The sequence below is a fragment of the Lytechinus variegatus genome, chromosome 13 (assembly GCF_018143015.1).
Source record: "Lytechinus variegatus isolate NC3 chromosome 13, Lvar_3.0, whole genome shotgun sequence".
Lineage (NCBI taxonomy): Eukaryota > Metazoa > Echinodermata > Echinoidea > Temnopleuroida > Toxopneustidae > Lytechinus > Lytechinus variegatus.
Genome location: NC_054752.1, coordinates 2652789 through 2675377, shown reverse-complemented (window position 1 = coordinate 2675377; position 22589 = coordinate 2652789). Strand labels below are relative to the sequence as shown.

The 22589-nt window shown below is 36.5% G+C and overlaps 1 protein-coding gene across 1 annotated transcript in view; it reads left to right on the top strand.

Moving 5' to 3' along the window:
- The first annotated feature begins 4787 nt into the window (after positions 1 to 4787).
- LOC121425891 (kinesin heavy chain) overlaps positions 4788 to 22589 on the top strand; it is a 69092-nt gene continuing 51290 nt past the window's right edge. The window contains exons 1-2 of the mRNA XM_041621981.1: positions 4788 to 5370; positions 20519 to 20606. Coding sequence (XP_041477915.1) covers positions 5248 to 5370; positions 20519 to 20606 — 211 coding nt within the window. The 5' untranslated portion in view covers positions 4788 to 5247. The remainder of the gene's footprint in view (positions 5371 to 20518; positions 20607 to 22589) is intronic.

Below are 22589 nucleotides of genomic sequence, written 5' to 3'. Positions count from 1 at the left end.
ACTTCAGTGTGCTTCTTTTTAATGCATGAAATACCCTTTTAAAAAATTTTCTAAGCGTTGTTGACACCCTTGTTACATATAGGTAACTTGCCCTATCTTGAAAACAATTTTTTCTTACGTTTTTTTGGGGGGAGGGGTCACACATGGTATCGATTCGTCAACGTAAGTGCCCCCCCCCCCCCTATTACAAGCAGAGGCTTGAACCCCAGTGCTGTATTGTTGTGATTCCATTCTTGTCTTTAAATAGGCCCTAGTATAGAAAACTGGGTCGTCACTCCTCAGCCTCCATGCGACAGTACCGAGCTACAATATTGTGTTATCGCGGGTGCTATCGTTAGAAGCAATAATAGTCATTCCAAACACATTTGTGTGTTAGGAAGAGTGTTCTGACATCGTATTTTAAAAAGGCAAATAATCATCTTGTTTTTTATTTTTGTAAACTGTGGGACTGGCCCCTAGGTCATGTAAACGGTTTTTTTAATATAAAGTCCTTCTTAATTTTACAAACAACTGCATGATCTGCTTTTTGTGCTAAATGAGATACCAAGACATGCCAGAGTTGCCAGCCCTTTCAAGGGAGTACGTATAGCTGCATGTGAACTTCCGATGACTTATGAAAATTGTGGCCAATCATAAATTTTCCATACAATAAACTAGCCCCAAAAAATAATACGTGGCGTCGTCGGCTACCTCATTTGCATACTACGTCCGTTGTGGATTACTGTTTTGTGAAGCAAGCGAAACTATTACCTTCGATTTTGACGAAATCTTCAGTCTCAAAATAATGCCCTCTTTTCAGTCTCTATTTTTCTTTCCTGCTGCAAACATTTTGGCCTTCATATTACTTCGAAATGCTGACAATTAAGTTCTTATTTACAGTTATTAAAAATTCAATATTAAATATCACTACTTGAATAAAAAAAATGTTCTGCTGAATGCTACCATCACCCCTATGTCTGTTTTCTGTCTCCACCCCCCCCCCCCTTCCTCTCTCTCCCTCTCTCTCTCTCTCTTGTATTGAGTAGACTCAGAGTGAAAGAATAAATTACATGTATGTTCAGGAATTTGTTAAGAAGTATTCATTTTTATTTACATCTTCCTCATTTTTCACACAATAGTCGCCATGTTGGTTTGATTTTAATACACAGCAGTGCATTCCATGCAGTTGACAAATTATTGTACATCTTCAAAACATTCGAAGCAGAATATCAGATCTTATTTGATTAGCCTTATGTGGTGTCTGAATCGTCAGTCAGCATCGTAAATGAGGTGAGTTGAGCCATTCATAATATAGGGAAGATTATTGTTTTGTGGCTATATAGGGCAATAATAATCATGATTTGCCAAAAATGGTTATCAACCATCCAACCAACCAACCATAACTGAATTCAACAAGGAAGTGAATTCATAATCGTGAATAAAAGTAAATTTCTTGCCCCCAAACATGGCAAACATGACAATTGAACATGTAAGATGTATTGTATATTGTATACACACAATCACTGGTAGGTTGAAATTATTTTCATTTTTTCTAAAATCACTTGCTTTCATAGTTGGTCGTGCGACTGTTTGTGACCATTCGGCTACATTGGCATATTTTTACAACGGTTACAAATAGTTACAATATCAATTGTGAAAGCCACTTGACATCGAATCTTTCCACTGGCCTATATCCGAGTTACATATTTTGTGTGTAGCTATGTCAGGCAAACAGTGAAAGAAAATTATCTTCACTTTTCGCAGAATATAGTGATAATATCAATAATAATAATAATAAAAACATTAAGGTGCAGGCGCGGATCCAGGAGGGGGCCGAGCCGGCCCCGGCCCCCCTATTTTTTGACAACCTGCAGAAAAAGGTGTACTCTTTACCTTGATAGAAACTACGAAAAACAGAAAGAAAAGTAAGAAAGAGGTATTTTACCCATGATGTGTAATTTACAGCCTCGTAACGACCGGCCCGACCCCAAAAGGAAACAAAAAAGGTGAGGGGAAGAATTGGAAAATAGACTTTATATAAAAATTTTATAGTGCCTGTGCCTATTGCCTGTGTAATAGGAATCCCATTCAAGAGGGTTAAATGGCATTAATATATAACCAATATATATACAATGCAGTTCTGATATCAATTTGCACACAATTTTTTTAGCTCGCACATCAAGCTTTCATTATTTTGTTTGATTTACAATTGTTAATCAAATGTGTATCAAAATGTTCAGCTTGCGCTACGCGCTCGCATTGTTTGATTTGTGAGAAACCTATGCTCTTTGGAAATTCTTACAAAAATTTGTCAAAATGCTCCTTTATCATGTCAATATATCAAAAAATTAAGCTCATACTTCGCGCTCGCATTTAATTGTTTGAGACACACAGCTTGTTTATTTAAATAAAAACGCGCTTAGACTGTTCATTTTTTCAGGTCGGAATATCAGAAATTTTGAACTCGCACTTCGCACTCTCATTATTTAATTGGTGATACTTGTATCCTCTTCATTAATCACTAAAAACAGTCCTAATTGAGTCACTTTTCACGTTACTATATGATAAAATTTCGGCTCGCGCTTCGCGCTCGCATTATGTATGAAGATCACATTACATATTAAAACTTCAGTCTTTAGTTAGGACTACCCCCTGAAAAAAAAGCCAGATTGTAGTGGCCAATCGAGAAAAATGTTGATCAAAATATTTTTCGGCCCCCCCCCTGAGGTGGAACACATTTTAATTCGGACTTTGGGATGTTTCCATGCAGACTTTTGGAAGAGATTATCCTAAATGCACTCATATTATGAATTATAACATTTTCAGCATTTTTACCAATAACAACTATGATATTACTTGTCAAGTAAATACAAGATAAGATTAGGCCTAGATTTTTCCAGTAGTTTTTTTTAAGGTTTTTATTATTAATCTTTTTTCCTTTTTGTCTTCATTGTTTAGTTAACTAAAAAAACGAAAAAATAATTTAAAATGTTATGTGTGTGCGGGGAATTTAGGTACATATTTTGATTTCTGTTTAGATCTAATTTTGTTGAAGATTCAATCAAAAATATTTTTGCTCATTATCAAATTATTAAGGAGAAGTATTGGCTGAAGTAGACTGGATCTGTCGACGTTGTACTTTCTTCAACCAAAATGAGTGCATCAAAATGCCAAGCATGTGACTCAGATAGGACAAAGGACGGAGTTATATGCATCAAACCCAAAGAGGTATGTTAATGACTATTTTAGCGCTCACTTCGCAGAAGCTTTCTATAACGCAGATAATCTTTTGTCAAAAACCCTTCATAAAAAAGCAGCATTTGTCGAAAACCGGTGAATCAGAACAGCAGCGACGTCCAGGGGGCCGTTTCATAAGGGTGTTTGTAAGTTAACAACGACTTTAAGAACGATTGGTGATCCTTTCTTACGTCGTGTATACCATCACGAATGAACATTTTGGTATATTCCATTTACCACAAGAAAGGATCACCAGTCGTTCTTAAAGTCGCTCTTAACTTACGAACAGCTTTATGAAACACCTGGACTGGAGAGATATGACCTATATTTTGTTTGCATTGTTTTTGTCCGGTTAGAATCTTAGGACGATGTGATGTCTCGGTCCACCAACTTTCGACAATGACCTCTAATCTGTCAATTGCAATTTGACGGGCATTTTCAATACAGTTCTGAACGTTGCACAAATCGTCTGCCAAGTGGATGCTAAAATACACTAATGGCTATTTTGAGGACTCGGATGGATAACTTGACAAACTGGTCAGACTTACTATGAGGGGTAAAACAAGTAGTTTTAACAATGGCTTGACCATTGAATCGCTTGTCTGTTTACCTTTCTGGTGCCCTCCTACCCCACCCCTCCTCTGGAAAGGAATCTTCACAACAAAAACATTTTACATCATATCGATTTCTAGCTTTTCTTATGGTGTGATTGATTCTTGATGCATCGATTTAAAATGAATAATAAATGGATAATTATTATCCACGAGATTAGGATCAGAGGGAAAAATTATTTTCGTTAAAAACTGCAGTAAACACATTGGCAGATTATAAGTAGGCCCATTCATATGTTTTTTTAAACATTATGTACAGGATACATTTACATGATTTGAAAAAATCAAGTCTGCAAAATAATCTACAAGTTAATATTACTGAAATGGAGAAATTCCCTACTATGCCGGCTAATTATTGTATTTTCTATTATATTGCTTGGTGTTCACAGGACATTATTTTTTTTAATGTATACAAGGGCGATGCCATATAGGAACATTACCTAATAATTAGGTCAAGACTCTGTATAATAGTAACATGACCCATAACCGATCTAAGGGGGGGCAGACTGCCCCCTGACGAGTCACAACTCATGCAAGGGACGTATCACTGCCCCCCCCCCCGACGAGTCCCTGACGTGCCAGAAGTGGCTCCCTCCTTTTGAACTTGAAGACCCCCTTTTTTGCTTGCTTGCTTGTCAATTGTTTTTTCTGGTGCGATATGTCCTTTACTTCCATTTGAAGACTTTTTTTTGCCTCCCCCCTTTGGAAAATTCGACCCAAATGTCGCTTTCAGATAGTCTTCTTTCTTCCATTTTTAACTGCATCTATTGCCATGATGACCAGGGCACTGAAAACGATTTTTTTAAGTGGGGTGCTGATGTAAATTTTACAAGAAAAAAATAGAAGTAAAGAAGGGTTTCTCTTCAAATTGATCGTCGTTTTGGTCGGGGGGGGGGGGATTCGTAGCGCAGCTTTCGAAACGACGTGTAGCGCGCGCGTATTTATTGCAGCCGCGAGTACGTCGCAGAAGGGAGGGTCGATATATTCACCCACCCAAGAGTTGGACATATTTTGCCGGTATTTGGCAAATTCCTTACTTTGTAATTATAAAGGATGTAAGAATTCACATATTTAGGAGTCACTTGTTCGGTACAGGACATACAAGGACCAAATAGGAGTGGTATTGTGACCGGATTCTTCATTAAATTGCAATTTACTGATTGATATTTCGTTGTACGTGCTGTGTAGTGTGCAGTGCAGAACCCACACGACAGCATATTTACCGGCGCCTCACTACCGACTCGACTCCGGCCTGCCGTGCCCGTCAGATAAAACCTGCATCTCATTATCTCGTGGGCACGTACGACATGGCATCATCCATGATGAAGTGAATGAATGAGACGACATCTTATTTCTTACATCTTCAAGGAATTTCAATCTTGAACATTTTATCTCGTGAGGGATCAGCTAGAAATCAGACATGGCCGATCCAGCAGAGTGCAATATCAAAGTGGTCTGCCGTGTGCGGCCAATGAACGCAAATGAACAGAACACTTCTCACATCTGTACAAAATTTGTCAGTGAAGAACAAGTTCAATTAGGTGTAAGTATTATTATTAACATTCATGAACACACCCTCTATGATTGTTGTAAAGTTCAAACTAAAAAGATTCTTAAGTTACACAGTGTAGGCTCCTACATGATGTAAGACTAAGAATCTTTTTAGTTCTAACTTTACAACGTGACACTGCACTGACAGTAAGTGGGATCTAAATATTTAGATGTAACGTTAGACCTCGAATACTAGAAAATGTGAGAGAGGTCTACTGTCAGTGCAGTGTCGTGTCAAACTCTTTCTTTCCTAATCTACCTCAAGTTCATGTAATTGTAAGCAAAAGATTTAACTACATCTTTGAATTGAATGTTCAGCTGTCGAGCTTTTCTGTCTATTTTGCCTGAAATTCATCAGTTGCTGATTTTGTGTACATGCTTGAATTTATGACCCTCGCCCTGTTCATCATGGCAAACATTGATACAGTCAGTAGACTCTATGACTATGTTGATTTTTTCTTAAACAAGAAGTGTCAAACCTAACATTCACACACCTGGGGCGGTATTCTGAACATTGTCTTATCTCCATATTTTATCTTATCTCAGAGATATGACAAAATCGGTATTCTGGTGGATGTCATAACTTTTGTCACCAAAATTGTCATAAATTTTGTCTTATCTCTTTGGTGTGCAACAAAAATACGCGGCTTTAATGCGCGTAATCCTTTTATACAAGCAAAAGATATGACAAAAGTTATGACAGGGGGTAGCAGTCATAAATTTTGTCATATCTTTTAGTACCAAATATCCCGATACCCTGCCGACTGAATGTCAAGCATATAACGATATCATTTATATTAGATTGTGGCATAAGTTTCACTCATCATCCACGACAATTTTTAGAATTATTTTGTCATGCTACAATTATTTAGGCCCTACATATTAATTTCTTCTTTTTTCTCTGTTTTCCTTATTTTTCTACTTCTCCTCTAAAATCCTTCACAGCTCCCTGTCTCTCTTTGTAATTAAGCGCATCAATATTCGCGTAGTTGCGCGATGCCAGCAACAGAATTGGGGATATCCCCTACCTGTCACGGGGCATTCCTATTGGCTAGAAGGGCTCCCACTGGGAACTAACGATGATTTTGATTGGATTGCTTCCGAAAAGATGGGCGGGAACTTTGAGAGATATGACAGGGAAAAGACAATGTTCAGAATACCGATTTGTGACAATCATAGCGGTGTCATATCTCGGAGAGAAATGACAAAATTTATGACAAAAGTTATGACAGAGTTACAGAATACCACCCCTGGATCTATGCTCATTTTACTTTTTATTTATTTTGTATTTTTTGAATATTTTTTTTAAACTAATATATTTTGCAACATTGGGATAAGATCTCTTGTATCAAGTTATGATGTTGGTGACTGGTGCTGGTGATGATGATGAGATGAAGAAGATGATCATGATGATTTGATGAAGGATGAAGATGATGATGACAAGTATAATGTTGGTCAGTTGGTGATTATATTGATGATGATGATCTTGTAACATTGGGATAAGATCACTCTTGTATCAAGTCATGATGTTGGTGACTGGTGATGGTGACAGTGTTGATAATGATGATAATGAGATGAAGTCAAAGATGATGATATGATGATGATGAAGTTGGTGATAATAGGATGATGATGATGATGATGACGTGACAGTGATGATGATGATGATGACAGTGATGATGATGATGATGACAGTGATGATGATGACGGTGATGATGATGATGATGATGACAGTGATGATGATAATGATGACAGTGATGATGATAATGATGATGATGATGATGATGATGATGATAATTAGTATATCATTACACGTAGGCCTAAACTAAATATAGTGCTATTTTTTTAATGAACTAAATTTAATAATTGCATTTTAAATGTGACTGTTGACTCTTTGTAAAGTTGTGGCCCAAGAAGTCTCTTGGTTTTAGATGGAAGGCTTTTGGAAAAGAGGATCAATTGATGCCTTGATAGTCTAAGAAAGTAGGACTGTTGGAGTTTGATCCTGCGGTACGGGTTTCGGTAGCCTGCTGCAGGTCAAACTTCATGGATATTTCAAGTCAGCCAGGCCAGGTAGCCAGAAGTTTGACAAGACTTGTACCCCTTTCATAAACCCCATTAAAATGAATTAGGCGGCTAATAGCAGCATAATTTGGTCGTAAAATTGGAGGAGGACAAGAGTTATCCGCATTACTCTGATGCTGCTATTATCCGCATAATAGCAGCATCGGGACAAGATTTTGAGTTTATGAACGCATTTCCAAATAATGCGGATAATTGCCATGGTGCGGTCACAAGGTCACCCTTTTCCAACACAACCGCATCGGAGGGGGCGTGTCCAGTTGTCATGGCGATTATCCGCCTTTTTCAGGACGGGCGCTCGTAAAAATAATGCGGCTTATTTTCGGAGTTTATGAACGCAATTTTTATTGAATTATCCGCATTACTCTTAGGCGGCTAATTGGAGGATAGGTTTATGAAAAGGGTATAAGTAATAATGCTAGCTTGCATATTGACTTGATGGAGAAGTTTATGGCCTTTTAATGACCCCTGGGCAAGAAACCTTGATAATGAGAAACCATTGTTTAGTTATGTATGAACCGCTTTAATACCATTCAGGCAGAACTATAAAAAGTAATGAGTTTTAAAGACCAGTGTGCATGATGAATGATGATGACGATAATTAGTACATCATTAGGCCTAAAGTGCTATTTTTTCAATTAACTAATTGCATTTTATGTGACTGTTGGACTCTTTGTGAAGTTGTGGCCCAAGAACTAGAACTCTCTTGGTTAAGATGGAAGACTTTTGGAAAAGTGTATTGATGCCTTAATAGTCCTAGAAAGTAGGACTTTTCGAGTTCTATCCTGCACTAGGGGCTTGGGTAGTCTGCTGCAGTTCTAAACTTCATGGATCTTTCAAGTCAGCCAGGTCAGGTAGCCAGAAACTTGACAAGTCAGCATGTTACATGTACATGTATAATCCTAGCTTGATGTATGTATATTATGACAAAGTTTTGATTCATTTTACAAAACAGTTAAATGCACATCCTGATTGGTATGCAAATGAGGAGACTGATGATGTCATCCACTCGCTATTTCTTTTGTATTTTATGATATGAAATATGAAATATTCTAATTTTCTCCTCATTGTCAAATTTGTAAAAAAATGATTGATTCCTCCCGCAGCATGTGGAATTAGCATTGTTCAATACTATATAGTATATGGTTCAATCAAGTTGGTCCTTATTGTCAAATCTGTAAAAAATGAAATATTGTATAATTAAAACATTAAAAAACAAAAGAAATAGTGAGGAACATCATTGACTGTCTCATTTGCATGCCATTGAAATGTGTATCACTGTTTTGTGAAAATAAAATAAGCGAAACTTTTAAATGTCAGTTCTTTCTTATTTTACATCCGATTTTGATGACATTTTCAGTGTTATGCTAATTTGATTTTTCTCTATTTATTTAAATCAACATTTTTCTGGGGTGGCCTTGACCTTTAAAGGAATGACCTAATTTGACAAGACACCCATTTATCACAAAACTTTACCCTTCAGCTTATACACATCTCACTGGGAGTGTCGTGTCCTTGCCAGTACTAACATAATGTTGGACTTCAACCATTACAGTACATGTACCTTCTGGTGGAAGAGAGTTGAGAGAGTCAAAGTTCATGGACCCTCTTTATTTGTCTGCTATCCTGAACTAATGCTGGCAGATTTATTTTCATGGCAGATTACAACATGTACAGTTCCTTTCCCTTTCAACCAAGCAGTTGAACAGATCAGGAATCTACTCATGTTTGGTGACACACTTTGGCCTACAGCAGTACAGCCTACATGTACATGGACTAAACTTCCTTGGACAAATTAGCTTGTTTTGACAGGACAATATCTGTTGACCTGACCTTTCTAGCTTCATTGTCTTTTGAACTTTGCAGACTACTATAAGATTGATTTTGACAAAATCAATTGTCAATGGCTGAATTGTAATTCCATTGAAATAGCCTGGTTCTTGATGAGACCCATGTTCTGTACATTGTACAGTATAGGTACATGTATAAAAACTTTTTACAGAACAAATGGATGCCATTGACCTTAATAGTAAAGTTGTCTTTTCTTTTAATACTTTATTAGTCTATGGGGTTGTGAAAGTGGCACCGGATGAGAAATTTTGATACAGCAGTAGACAGAGGTTCATGAATTACACAATGTACAGTGTATAGGCTTTACAATGTATGCAAGTTAGTCCTTGTCCTCAAGCAACTTGCTATGGCATTGACAACTTGGGCAATTTTCAGTGGCTGGTTTTTCCTGCAATCACTTGTGTACTGTACAGATTTCAGGGCAAGGCCACTTTTGTTCAGTGCATTTTTCTTGTACATGTACGTTCTGTCGAGTAGTACTGGTTTTCAGTAAATTATTACTGAAAAATGAGATGGCATACCTGTACTGATGGTTTCATGCAAATTCAGTTTTTGCATGGTATTTCTGTGAAAATACGATTTTCTTACCAAAATACTAATTTTCAGCCTTTGAAATACATGTACATCTACATAGTAAAATACTGAAATGTTCTTGATTTGCAGATTTGCATCTCTGGGTGAGGTGTACTACATGTAGGTGTACGGCTGTACGCCAACCATTTCCAAGGCCAATTGAGGAGCATTTTGGTCAGTCAATGAGGCATGAAATGGCCATGGTCAAGGTCTTGGTCGACCATTGGATTAGTATTACATTGGAATAATTTAATAGATAAGACCTAATTGTACTGCAAAGTATTAAAATAAAGGACCCTATTTTTGTAGAGTATAGCTTGTCCTGTACAAAAGGTGAGATCGTGGACCTACATGTTCTTCACCCAAGGTGCTTGATGTTTAAGATCAGGATCCATCCTATTGCTGCTCTATCATCATGAACTGGTGGTTTACAAGACCCAAATGATGTGTGTATAATATAGATCTCAGTGTTGCTCTTTGTACTCTATGTAGGCCCTACCCAACCATGCCAAGGCCTGCTACATGTACAGTACATACATGTATGTATTTTATGGGGCAAGTGTGCCTGTCTCCGATTCCCAATACGTGGGACTTTTTAAAAAATGATGTGCCTACATGTAGGCATATCTTTTTTTCTTTGTGAAATTTGCATCTCTCAAATTTAATATCCCTAAAGTGATGTACATGTACTAAAGGAACTATAAAGAAAATTGTGGTCTGGCATACCAAAAGGTTGAAATTATTTTATGGAATTGTTTTTTAATGGTAACCAAACTACCAAAGTATTGGTACATGTACCCTCAAATGTACAGCTCATTGTGCATTGTACAATATGCCTTCAATTATGGATGTGTGGGAGTTTGTATGCATAAAGCGAGAAGTGGAAACTTCATTCAGTAATGAATTTTCAAATTATTTCAGTTACAATGTACATGTAACCTTGAAATGATTGAGCTGGAACAGAGGAAAAATGGAGTCCTTTTGTTTGGGAAATAGTGTCTCATACAGTTATGACACATGTCCTATCTCCGGTAGCTACAGTGTAAAATGTACTTAATACATGTTTGTGTGATACAAACTTTGTCAAACGGACAGTGGTGGATGATAGTTCACAGAATATACATAAACTGTATGTTATGGTTATAAGATAATGATCATATTCATAATCATTAGATTTCCTGAAGAACAATAAGAAATTCAAACATATTAGCAGAATAAAAGGCACCCACAAATTTCATAGGCAAACTATAAAGTTCATGTTTGTTGGTATCTCATTCCACTTGCAACTTTGTGTTTGATTTTACAGAACAAGTAAATAAGTGGGGCCTAATAATTTTATCGAAAAGACTGATTTTCATTTTAAAATTCTTATACTCATTTCATAATTAAATGCAAGGACCTTTTGTTTTTCATTTTATAATTTTCCTTGAGTGATTCATCCGTGAAAGTTGTTGAATGAGACACATTTGTATGTAGGCCTTCATGTAAGGTTGTACAATCATGGAGAAGACCGAAGCTGACGTGATAAACAACCCTGCCATTGGTTCTGACTCATTGCTGCACAATCATATGCGTGTACCCTCTCAGAGGCTGGAAGACGACCCACAGATCTCTCTCTCTGCGCTGTCTCCTCATAAATTATTCACGGCCAATGACGTGGGCTATCCGAGTGCCTCCGGATTAGCACATTACTCCGCAATGCTCATGTCGCTCTGTCAAGTGCATGTATTTGATTTTTATGTGCACAGTGAATATGACAACAACATTTACAAATTTATCTGCATTTGTTGCTTGTGTATACATGTACATGTATGAGTCATGACGTAGTCATATTTCAATTTGTTGCCTTAGTAACGTGTTCAAATCATACTATGGACATGTAGATCACAGATCAAAACAGGGGGCAAAAGTTTGAAAACATGTCATAGGACCAACTTATAAAGGAAATGGCTGCATCTTTGTAAATTGGGAATATACATGTACATACAATGCAGACCTGAGCCCTACAAATGTACATGTACAGGTTAGCAATAATGTGTTAGTAAGTTGAATGTAGGATTTTAGGAATTTCTACATATATACAGGCCTTAGCCATTAAAGAGGGGTACATTTATACATGACTACCGGTACATGTACATATTTTCTTGTTTTGAAGCATCTACTCTACATGGTGGATAGCATCACTTTCACTGATAATGAGATGGGGAATGGAGGTCACTTTAAATTGCTTTTGCATTTGCTCTTTCTCTCTCACTCTTTGCATTGAATTGATGATTTGTGTACTTACAAGTACACACATGGCAATCCCTGCTCTTGGTCTCTCTCTCTTTCTCTTTCCCCTTCTCTCACCATGTGTCTCTTTTTGTGATGGTGATACACTTTTAGATTAAAGGATTTTGATCTACTTTAGTACTGGTAAGGACTGCACAGATTTCAGTGATTTCTATTCAAGTATCACGTATGTTCACGGCCTCAAATCAGTGGAGCGCGCCATTGAAAGGTCTTCTCGCTTAGCCGTATTGTTAGAGACGTTCGTGAGCATCCCTTTTTTCACTCTCTAAAATGTCTGTGACATTAAAATCATAAAAACAGTGGAATCGTTAAATTTTAGTGAGGCTATGAATGTTTATCATTTACGTTAACTATCAGTTTACCAACATATACCAAATTTACAAGCACTGTGTGGGTAGACTTCGAATTATCAGTCATTTCAATGCAATCCCAAAATTGATGAAAATATTTAACAGAAATTTGATATAACATTGAAAAATCCTTATTTTCGAATCCCCTTAAATTTTCATTTTCTTTAAAAGCATCTTAGTACATTTTTTAGAATTTTTCATAAATGATAACGGCAGTGGATTTTGTGCTCCAGTTTTTTTAAGGAAAAGACAGGCATTTGAAATCAGGTAATTTTTTTTTACATTTTCAAAAGAAAATAGTTAGATTCGAACAACTTACTAATAGTTCTCCAAAAGAAGCGTTATATTCTATTTTTTGTGTGTAAATGATACATGACGCTAAATTTTACGAGTATATCAATGCATGGGGGATAACCTTTTCCACAATGAGTTTCGTAATTGAGAGAAAAATCCAGTTATTTCCTAGCACGCGAGCCGCAGAATGATAAATTTTAGCGTGCGCACACTGGCTGATCGCCGTGTCTGCGGGGACGGATATCTAGTCCCATACTGGTGTAAGGTCATATTTTCTACGTACCTTTTCCCTTGTAATGATCACTTTGCACTTTAATGCTTAATTTTGTCACTTAATCTGTAAAAATTGATGGCTAAACGATTTTCGAAAATGCTCGGAATAAACCTGACACATGATTTCATTTTCGAGAATTATTATTTCTTTCCTGAATTACTAAAAGGCAAATTTAAGTCAAGATTGCATTATGTAACATACTCACATTGGACTGTATACATAGCGCATATGTGTGCGTGGGGTGTCTATAATCATCTAAATTGTGATGTAAATATAATCATATTGTAAGCAAAAATCATGATGGGTGTCATAGCAGGGGCGGATCCAGCTTTTTATAAAGGGGGGTTGGGGTGGTATGCGAGGGAGCGAAGCGACCGAGTCCAAGCGAGCGGACCGAGCGAGGGGAGAGGGTGTGGGAGGGGGATGTCCCCCCCTCCCACAGGAGAGAAATTTTTTGAAAATCTGTGTGTGAAAATGGCGTTTTCTTGCATCTAAAACTCCACTATTTTTGGTATAGAGGTTAAATGAATACATAGAAATAGAATAAAATTAAATTAAAAAATGGTCCGCGGATTTTTTTTTTTTTTTTGGGGGGGGTTGCAACCCCCCCCCCCTCTAGATCCGCTTCTGCATAGTCTGAGTTTTCTTTGTGTAAAAGAAACAAAATACTGCATGTATGTCATTGTATGCAATGCATGGCAATTTCAATCAGTTTATATTTTTCTTTTGTTTAGTCAGCGTTTAGTCTTCAATGTACATAATTGTTTTTTTCAAGCGGTGTTAATACCAAAGAGCTCGATTCCGGCACTTCGACTAAAATTGGATATGATACAAACTATTTATTTACTGCAGCCAACGAGTTCCTGACACAATTTACTTCTTTGAATATAAACTACATTATGAATATCACCGGAACGGTTTTAAGATAAAAAAAGAATTACCTTTTTTTCGCAAATGAATATACTTTACTACAGTTGTAGCTGTAAAATTACTTTGTCTTAATCCTTTCCTCTTTAAGTCGCGCATCATAATTGCAAAAGTGTTTTTAATGTCCAGTTTTCAAGCCATAATACTAAAAGATTTTCACGGGCTCATTAGGCTTATTACATTAATAGATAAGATGTCAATTTAATAATTACTATGTCATTTTTAAAAATGGAATATTGACAAGTTCTATTTCGCGCTTTGGAAGAGAAATATGAACATAGTCATCATTTTCATTTGATGACATAATGTTCTAAGGATGTCCGGGTGCTATATGTCAAAGCTCAAAGGAATATATTGAAACATATCAGCTTATTTCAAACTGTGATCCATATCCACCTATAACAATTTTCCCACAAAGTGCTTGAAATACAGAGCCTAAATTGTCCCTTTTACAGATCGGAATATCAAATATTTTAATCCCTTTTTGATAAGATAAATTGTCTGTTCGCGCTTCGCGCTGGCGGTAATTATTTAGTTGGTGGATACACATTGAGGAACACAAACATTGCCCAGAATATTTAAATTTTAGGACAAATACTTGGAAAAAAAGCTCGCTCTTTGGTGGTACCCTTAAATATTTTTGTTGAATTTTTAACTCAATATATTGCTTTGACCGCCACCCCCTTCACACACGATTTATATATCCCCGTCTACTAACAGCTCTTTATGGAGGGGGGGACATTTTTTTTAATTGCAGCTCGATACTTTTATATTGCTCTCACCCCCCCCCCCCTATCAGATGATAACGCCACTTGACATACGTGATGAAATTTTTTACCCCCACCCCCACACCCGATCTATTACGTATTAGACAATGATATGAAATTAGGCTGATCTGCCTTTATTTGTGCACGATATTCTGAACTAAAGTCTTGATATGACCATTGACATATGGGTTATAAATTTTCATAGTTTGATCACACCATATCAATTTTAAATTCCTGGAAATTCCAGCAACAATACATGTTGTCATGGGTACGACACACATTTTCTTTATTAAAAAGTATCACGACACCAACGTTGAAACTGTGCAAAGGCCTTTAATGGCGAACTCCACTGGGTTGATACATAACCTATGGGTGATGAACATACGTGGTATCGCTGTGAACTAAAAATGAGCAAAATGGACAAACTACTGTACTTCATTTTGTAGCTGTTTCATGTACCAATTCCTATAGATGGAGAAATCTGAATGGGCACAATACATTGTATAAAAATATAAGGTTGTACATCGTGTAAAAAGTTTTAAAAGGCTGTTGAAAATTCCTGTCTTGTAATGAAAAAAATGATGAAAACAAAACATTCACTATTCCCTGTTCTGTTTTGACCATGTTGGTACTAAATCTCATCAAGAACATTTTTGTCTCTCCGGCATACATGCATCAGAGTGATACATACCCGGTATAGTATACCTCCTTTTCAACTGCAAAGTATCGTCAACATTGAAATTTTAACCAAGTTAAAGTTTTTAAAATGTCATCGGACCTACATGTATTTCATGAAACTTGGACATAAAGGTACAATGTATTCAGTATCATTGAACATCCTGCCTTGGTTTCAGATCATATGACCTTACTTGTAGGTCAATGAACTAAAGACCATGTTGGGGGAATCAACATCAAAAACTGAACGAACGTTAAGTTTTTGAAATTATGTAAAATTATATGGATATGGATCTACATGTACATGTACATACAGGTAGTTCATAATCGTGAGTAATCAAGTATCAATGATTGTCTTTCATGAAATTCGGGTAGGACATGTGATGAAGGTAAAGGTCATATAGGGTCAGTGAACCAAGTGTATAATATTTTGTTTGTGAATAATTTATTCATCTTGATTGTTTTCAAAATCAGCCCTGCTGTTATTTTGCTTAATGCAGGCGAGACTGCAATAATATACATGTAATCTGAAAGTACCAAGGAATTTATACCGTTGTCATGAAATGTAATGCAAGCACTCTTCATTCTACCTGCTCATTACTCAAGAATTCCGCCAGTATTTTTGGAAAGGTGATACCAAGAAATATTGAGTTATGTTGATAAGATGGGGGTACATTTCACACATGGAACCTAGGGTCTGCTGCTCTCACTCTCTCTCTCTCTCTCCCTAACTCAACCCGGAGGGCCTGCCGTGATCTTGTATGAATCCGAAATGGTAAAGGTCGTCTAGGCGCTTTACAGATGGAGAGACACATATTCATGCTGAGCTTTTTCTCGGTCCATCCCTGCCCCTGCTTTGGGTTTTAATTAAGGAATTCTCGGACATATTTATCACGACCCAAAGAGTCTGGAATTATTTCACTTGGATTTCTCCTTTCAGAAAAGTTCCTTTACTCAAGATTTAGCCGGTTTCAAAACACATCGTGTACAATGCAGCTGTTTATAATAATAAATAGGGGAAAATTGAATTTGCCACAAATACAGTGTATACATGCAGTTTTGTTGCTAAAAAAATTTGTTTTTCATACCTACACATGTACATTAATACAAAGTAATTGGGCAAAGAAGAAACTGTTCAAATGGAACTGGTCATGAACTGTCGAATGAACAAAAGAAAGGAAGGAAGGAAGGTAGATGTAAACAGAATGGTATCACGCTTTATAGGCCTTGTACATACATATCAGGATAAACGTATCTTGTGATGACCCTATATTTCTAATGGCCCCAACCTGATAAACTCTTTACTGTGTTTGCTTATTATCGGACCATCACCCCCCCCCCCCCCCCCCCGAGGTCCTTAGACATTTCCTGCCCAACAATTGTATTATTTGCAACATCCATTTTGATGCATACATGTATATTTCAGTGATTCAATATCTATGAAATAATGTTGTACACCTCAAAATGTCAAAATCTAAATAGAAAACAGAGGGTTATTTACATAGTAATTCAAATTTGCATTCATTTATACAGGTAATGCTAATAATAAACAACATTTAATTCAGTCTCGCACCAATTAAACAGTTGCAGACAGTGAAATTAATGAGCTGAGGTCTGTTTGCACTCCCCCATGAGTGACTTTTTTATGCAATGAGCTGATATTTTATTTTGGATGGAGCTTGATAAAAAAATAATGAGAACATATTTGGCATTTTAAAGGCTAAAAGGGAAAATAAATTCCTTCCATGGTTTTTAATCAAACTTTATTAAAGTTGATCAAAATTTTCATGAACAGACTGTTTGTTGGTTAAAATGTAAATTTTTTTCATGCAAAACAAATTACATTTTAATAAACTTTAGGTTTATTTTAACCAAGTTAACCAACTTGTCGGCTAAATCGACTTTTGGTTGGTTATTTAAACATTTTCTGAGTGTGTTATACTATGGAAAGTCAAGACACCCTTCTGTGTTGAACAGTGTACAATCAAGTGGGGGAAAAAGCATTGCAAAACGAGCAGAGAAAAAAAATACAACATGGCTCGTTGAGACACTGCTCTTCGGAATCAAAATTGGTAGTGATGTAAAGCAGAGAGAATGAGAGAGGTTGATGGCTAACGAAGGGGCCTACCATGTAGGGGTTTTCTCTGTTTCAAACTAATGGGTTTGTAGTAATGACTTGTTGACCAAACAGCAGACACTTTGGTACTGTCGTTCCAGTTGCTGCTTAAATGAAGATAGAAAACATGATAATGACTAAAGTAGACCCAAGGTTTAAATAGTCTAATGGACCCTAAACTATAAAGTTAGGTTTTTTTTCAAGGATTAAAAAAGAATGGAATGCATTGTTACACTGATAACCCTGTCAATTTAATACTTATTTGAAGAAAAGAAAGATGAAAGATATTAGGCCTGTTTAAAAAAGAGCAAGAGGCATTTTGAAACATCTCCCTTCAACCAATCAGGAATGCTTTGTGTATCATGCTTATTTCAATGGCATATTTTTCTGCCAAAGTGTTGCCAAGAAATTCGGTTTTTGCATTGAAAGTGAATTTTTTTTGGGCAAAAATACAAGATCACAACAGATGATGCCCCTTCAAGTTTGAATGAAATATCTCTGAAGATTACAGGGCTCCACACTAACCCATTTTTTCTACTGGTCCAACCTATTCATGTCGGACCAGTAGATACCCAGTTTTTTTAATTTTTACTGGTCCAAATCTAAAATCTACTGGTCCCAAAAAATAAAGAAAACATTAAAAAAAGATGCAAGTTTATTTTTCTAGCCTTTCGTTACCCCCCCCCCCCCTGAAATGAAGGACAAAAAGAAAGCAAGACATAAATGAAGGAAAGAAAGAAAGAAAGGAAGGAAGGAAAAAAAAGAAAGAATAAAAAAGGAAGGAAGTAAAAAAAGAAAAGGTAAAGAAAGGATAGATGTGAAGGAAGGAAAAAAGAAAGAACTAAGGAAGGAAAGGAAGGAAGGAATAAAGAAGGAACAAAAATAAGAAAGAAAGAAAGAAAGAAAAGAAAAGAAAAAAGAAATGAAGGAAAGAAATTAAACAAGCAATACAGAAAGAAAGAACAAATCCAGAAAGTAGTAAAGGAAAGAAAGAAGAAGCAATAAAAAAAGTAAGGGTTAAAGGAGAGATGGAAAGAAGGGCAAAAGAAAGAAAGAGAGGAAGGATTGAAATAAGTAAGAAAGGAATTAAGGAAGAAATAAAGGAAAAGTAAAATGATAGATAGAAGGAAAGATATAAGGGAAGGAAGGAAAGAAGCAAGCAATATAAAAGAAAAAGAAAAGGTAAAAAAGATGAAAGGAAGAAAAAAAAAAGACTGAGTGACAAAGAAAAGAAGAAATAAAAAAAGGTAAATGATGGGTGGAAGGAAGAAAGAAACAAAGAAAGTAACGAAGAATAAAGGAAAGAAAAAGGGTAAAAGGAAGGAAAGGAAGGAAGAAGAGAAGAGATGAATATAGGATGGATGGACTCAATTAAAGAAAGGAAGGAAGGAATGAAGAAAGGAAGAAGGAAGAAAGAAAGAAAGAAAGATAGAAGGGAGGGAGGGAGGGAAGGAAGGAAAGAAAGAAAGAAAGAAAGAGAAAAAAAGAAAAAGAGAAAAATATTTTTTTAAAGGATAGAAAGAATTAAAGAAAAAAAGGGAAAATAAAAAAGAAAGACAGTAATAAATAATGAAAGAAGAGAGGGAAGAAACAAAGAAAGATTGAAAAGGAAGAAGGAAAGAAAGATTGGAAGAAAACAGAGGAAGAAAGCTACAACTATCATCATAAATATTTTATCAATTTCTTTTTGGCTCAATTAAAATAGCTACGAAAGAAAGTCAGAAACCAAGTGTATCAACACACACATAAATGCATATGTGGTGCTAATATGTATTCAGACGATATCACCCGAATCCCGATCTATTTTGAATCAAACAGAAGTGAAAATTTATCCTTTTACTGCTTACAAATGACAGAGTTACTCCAATTTTTTTAGGAAATATGGACATTATAAGAGCCTTTCATGAGTATGAACCGTGAATTTTGACAGTTCTGTGAGAGATTTCTGCCAGAGTTTAGCCAAGCTTCGTTCGCGCAGCCAGTGAAGAATTTACCAAGTGTGTTGTGTGGCTGGCTACACGTACACATCTGCTCTAGTAGCAATTACGTGCGATTCATTCTGTGTGTGAATGACAGAATTTATCGGGGGGGGGGGAATGGTTTGCAGTGAATTTGACCATTTCTGGAAAAGTTATTGGCCCAACAATGGTTTTTATCACTGGTCATGTCGTACCAGTAAATCTTCCTATTTCTGAAAATCTACCGTCCCGACAGCGATTTTTACCGGTCTGGGACCGTCGGACCGCCGCTAGTGTCGAGCCCTGAGATTAAATATTTTGGTTTGATACATGTACATTACATAATAAGAAGCATAATGTATGCATGTAGTCCCTCTATGAGTGTGCATACAATGTATGTTCATCTTGTTTACTGGTCTAGATTTACAAAATGTATGCTTCAGTGGTCGAGAAAATGGCATGTATTGTATTGTACATACTAACTCCATTCCAAGACATTTTGTGATAGTTTTGGAAGCAAAAGTGCTCAATAGCTTGAGATTTGCATCACATTCAGCTATCCAAGAATTTGTCATTCTGGGGTTGTGAGAAGGGAAGACAGAGAGAGAGGGAGAAAAAAACCCAACATCAATTGTGCAAGCTTGAGGAATGAATGATTACTTAAGAAGTTAAGATTTTCGACATTTTAATAATTTCAATGTGAAGATACAGTTCATATATTGAAACAGGTGATACAAGTACAGAGCTCTGTACATGTAACCGTCAGTGTGAAAATGTATTATATAATCTTGTTTTGGTTTCTTCAAGACAGTATTGTAATGAAAATTACATGTTAAAAGGGTAGCATTTATGGGACAATAATGTTAATTGTAGTTGGTTTTTATAATTTTACTGATATCTTTCAGACTTTGTACTCCTGGTGCTCCAGAAAATATGACAATTATTTTGTTATTCATTGCATGTTTTTCTATTCTCTCATTACAGGGAAAGTTGTTTGTCTTTGATCGAGTATTCAAGCCTAATACAACACAAGAAGAGGTCTACAATAAGGCAGCTAGGCAGATTGTTAAAGGTAAAGACTTCCTTGTTCAAATATTTAATTTATGACTGGGTTATTTGGAATAAACAAGGGAATATTTGATTGTAAGCCCTGCGAACTGCAATGATAGCATTTTATAAAGTGTGTTGATTTCTTACACATTACTCTTTGGAGTGAAGAGCAACATGAAATACTGAAAATTCTAGTGCCCTTTGGTAGTATTAAAGGCAGTTATCTCCATTACTACATGTAGGTCCCTCGGAGAGGACCACCAGCCTTTTGTCCTCTGGTTGCTCATAAGAAGCAACTCTTTTTTTTTTTAATGGCAATCAGGTAAAAAATCTAACCATCAAGGATATGATGTACCCTAATAAAAGAATTTTTAAAGATTATATTGCTCACTGAAAAAAAAACACAACCTGTCGTACATTCATATTGTATTACATGTATGTGAAAAAGAAACAGTGTAAAAAAATCAAATAAAATTGTGCAAAAGAGGAAACAAAGAGAAGTGTACTATGAAAGATAGACAGAACAAGTTGCATGAACAGCCAGATATCTCATCAATAGAATTATTGCCAAATTCGATGGACCAAAAAGCTGAAATATTTACTTGGTAATTTCTGGCTAATTCGCAATTCTAGCTAGAAATGTAACAACTTTATATTAAATCAGTTTTGCTAACTAAGACCCCTGTTACATCTGAGAGATTCCCTACCTCGGGCCGGCCCGGGGCCTACCTCGGGTCGGAAAGAAATCAGATGTAAACATCCCAAACCCACCTCGGGCCACCTTTTAGCGTACCTACCCGAGACCACATCCAGAGGTAGTCTCGGGTAGGTATCGGGCCGGCCCCGGTCCACCGATTCGTAGATGTAAACGCACACAAGCTTTCAAACCTATCTCGGTCCGTTCGCCAGCTGTCAAATTACGTCATAGCCCTATCCCCTCCCCAGCCCCGTCGTTCTTCGAATGTTTTGCGGCATGCAACATGTGAATTGTGATTAATAAAGTCTTTTGATCAGTGAGTGGAAAGAAGGAAGCATTTTAAACGTATCCTTTTCAAGTCGATCATATCTTCAACGACTGCTGGGATCATCAGTGTAACTTCAATTAGCACACACAAATTTTTCAGAGCCTAGATCGAGAGCACCCTTTGGTGTCAGCAATCGGATACCGCTCGAAACCGTACCGATAGGGGAGGGAATGAACGCTGTGATGTAAACAGACCACATTTCGGACTCGGTCCGTTCGCGAAGCTAATCCACCAATAATCCAGTCAAGGTTGCAAGTGGACTCGGTCAGGTCTCGGGTAGGAAACTTTCAGATGTAACAGGGGTCTTACACATTTCTTGATAAATACAAATTCTTAAAAAAATAATATTCATCTGTAATCAAAATAAAATTTGAAAAAAATGTTACAAGACCAGTACTAATCATACACAAATCTCCAGTTGATGTCTTTTCAACATATACCCCTAACCCTAATAGATCTGCAGATTTTCTATGGGTCCTGCTAGAAGAGAATATGAATAGAAAGAGAGAGAAAAATGAGACGACAGAAACGACACAAGATGCATTTGATTGTACACAAGCCTAAATCAGCCTATTAAGTATTTCAAAAGCAGCAGCCTCACATCACATCCCTTCCTCGTAAACATTGAATGCTGAGTATGCTGTGTTGGAGTGTAATACATTATAAATGGAATACCCCGGTACATGTAATAATGCTTCCCTCATACCCATGACATGAAATGAGAGTGTTCATGCTAGGCCAACGATGACGTATACATGTACGTAGGAAGACATTTTACCCTCATCCATAATGCATGTTATTGTTTTTAGGTTTATTTAGAAATCTCTTTCCTCCTATTGTGGATAATGTTAATATCAGATTCATTCCTACCAAAGGTTTATTGTTAAATCTACATGTACATGTACTTCTTGGGAGGAAAAGGATCACAGTTTAAAATGTTAAATTACGGTGTATTGTTCACATGTGACGAAATACAGAAC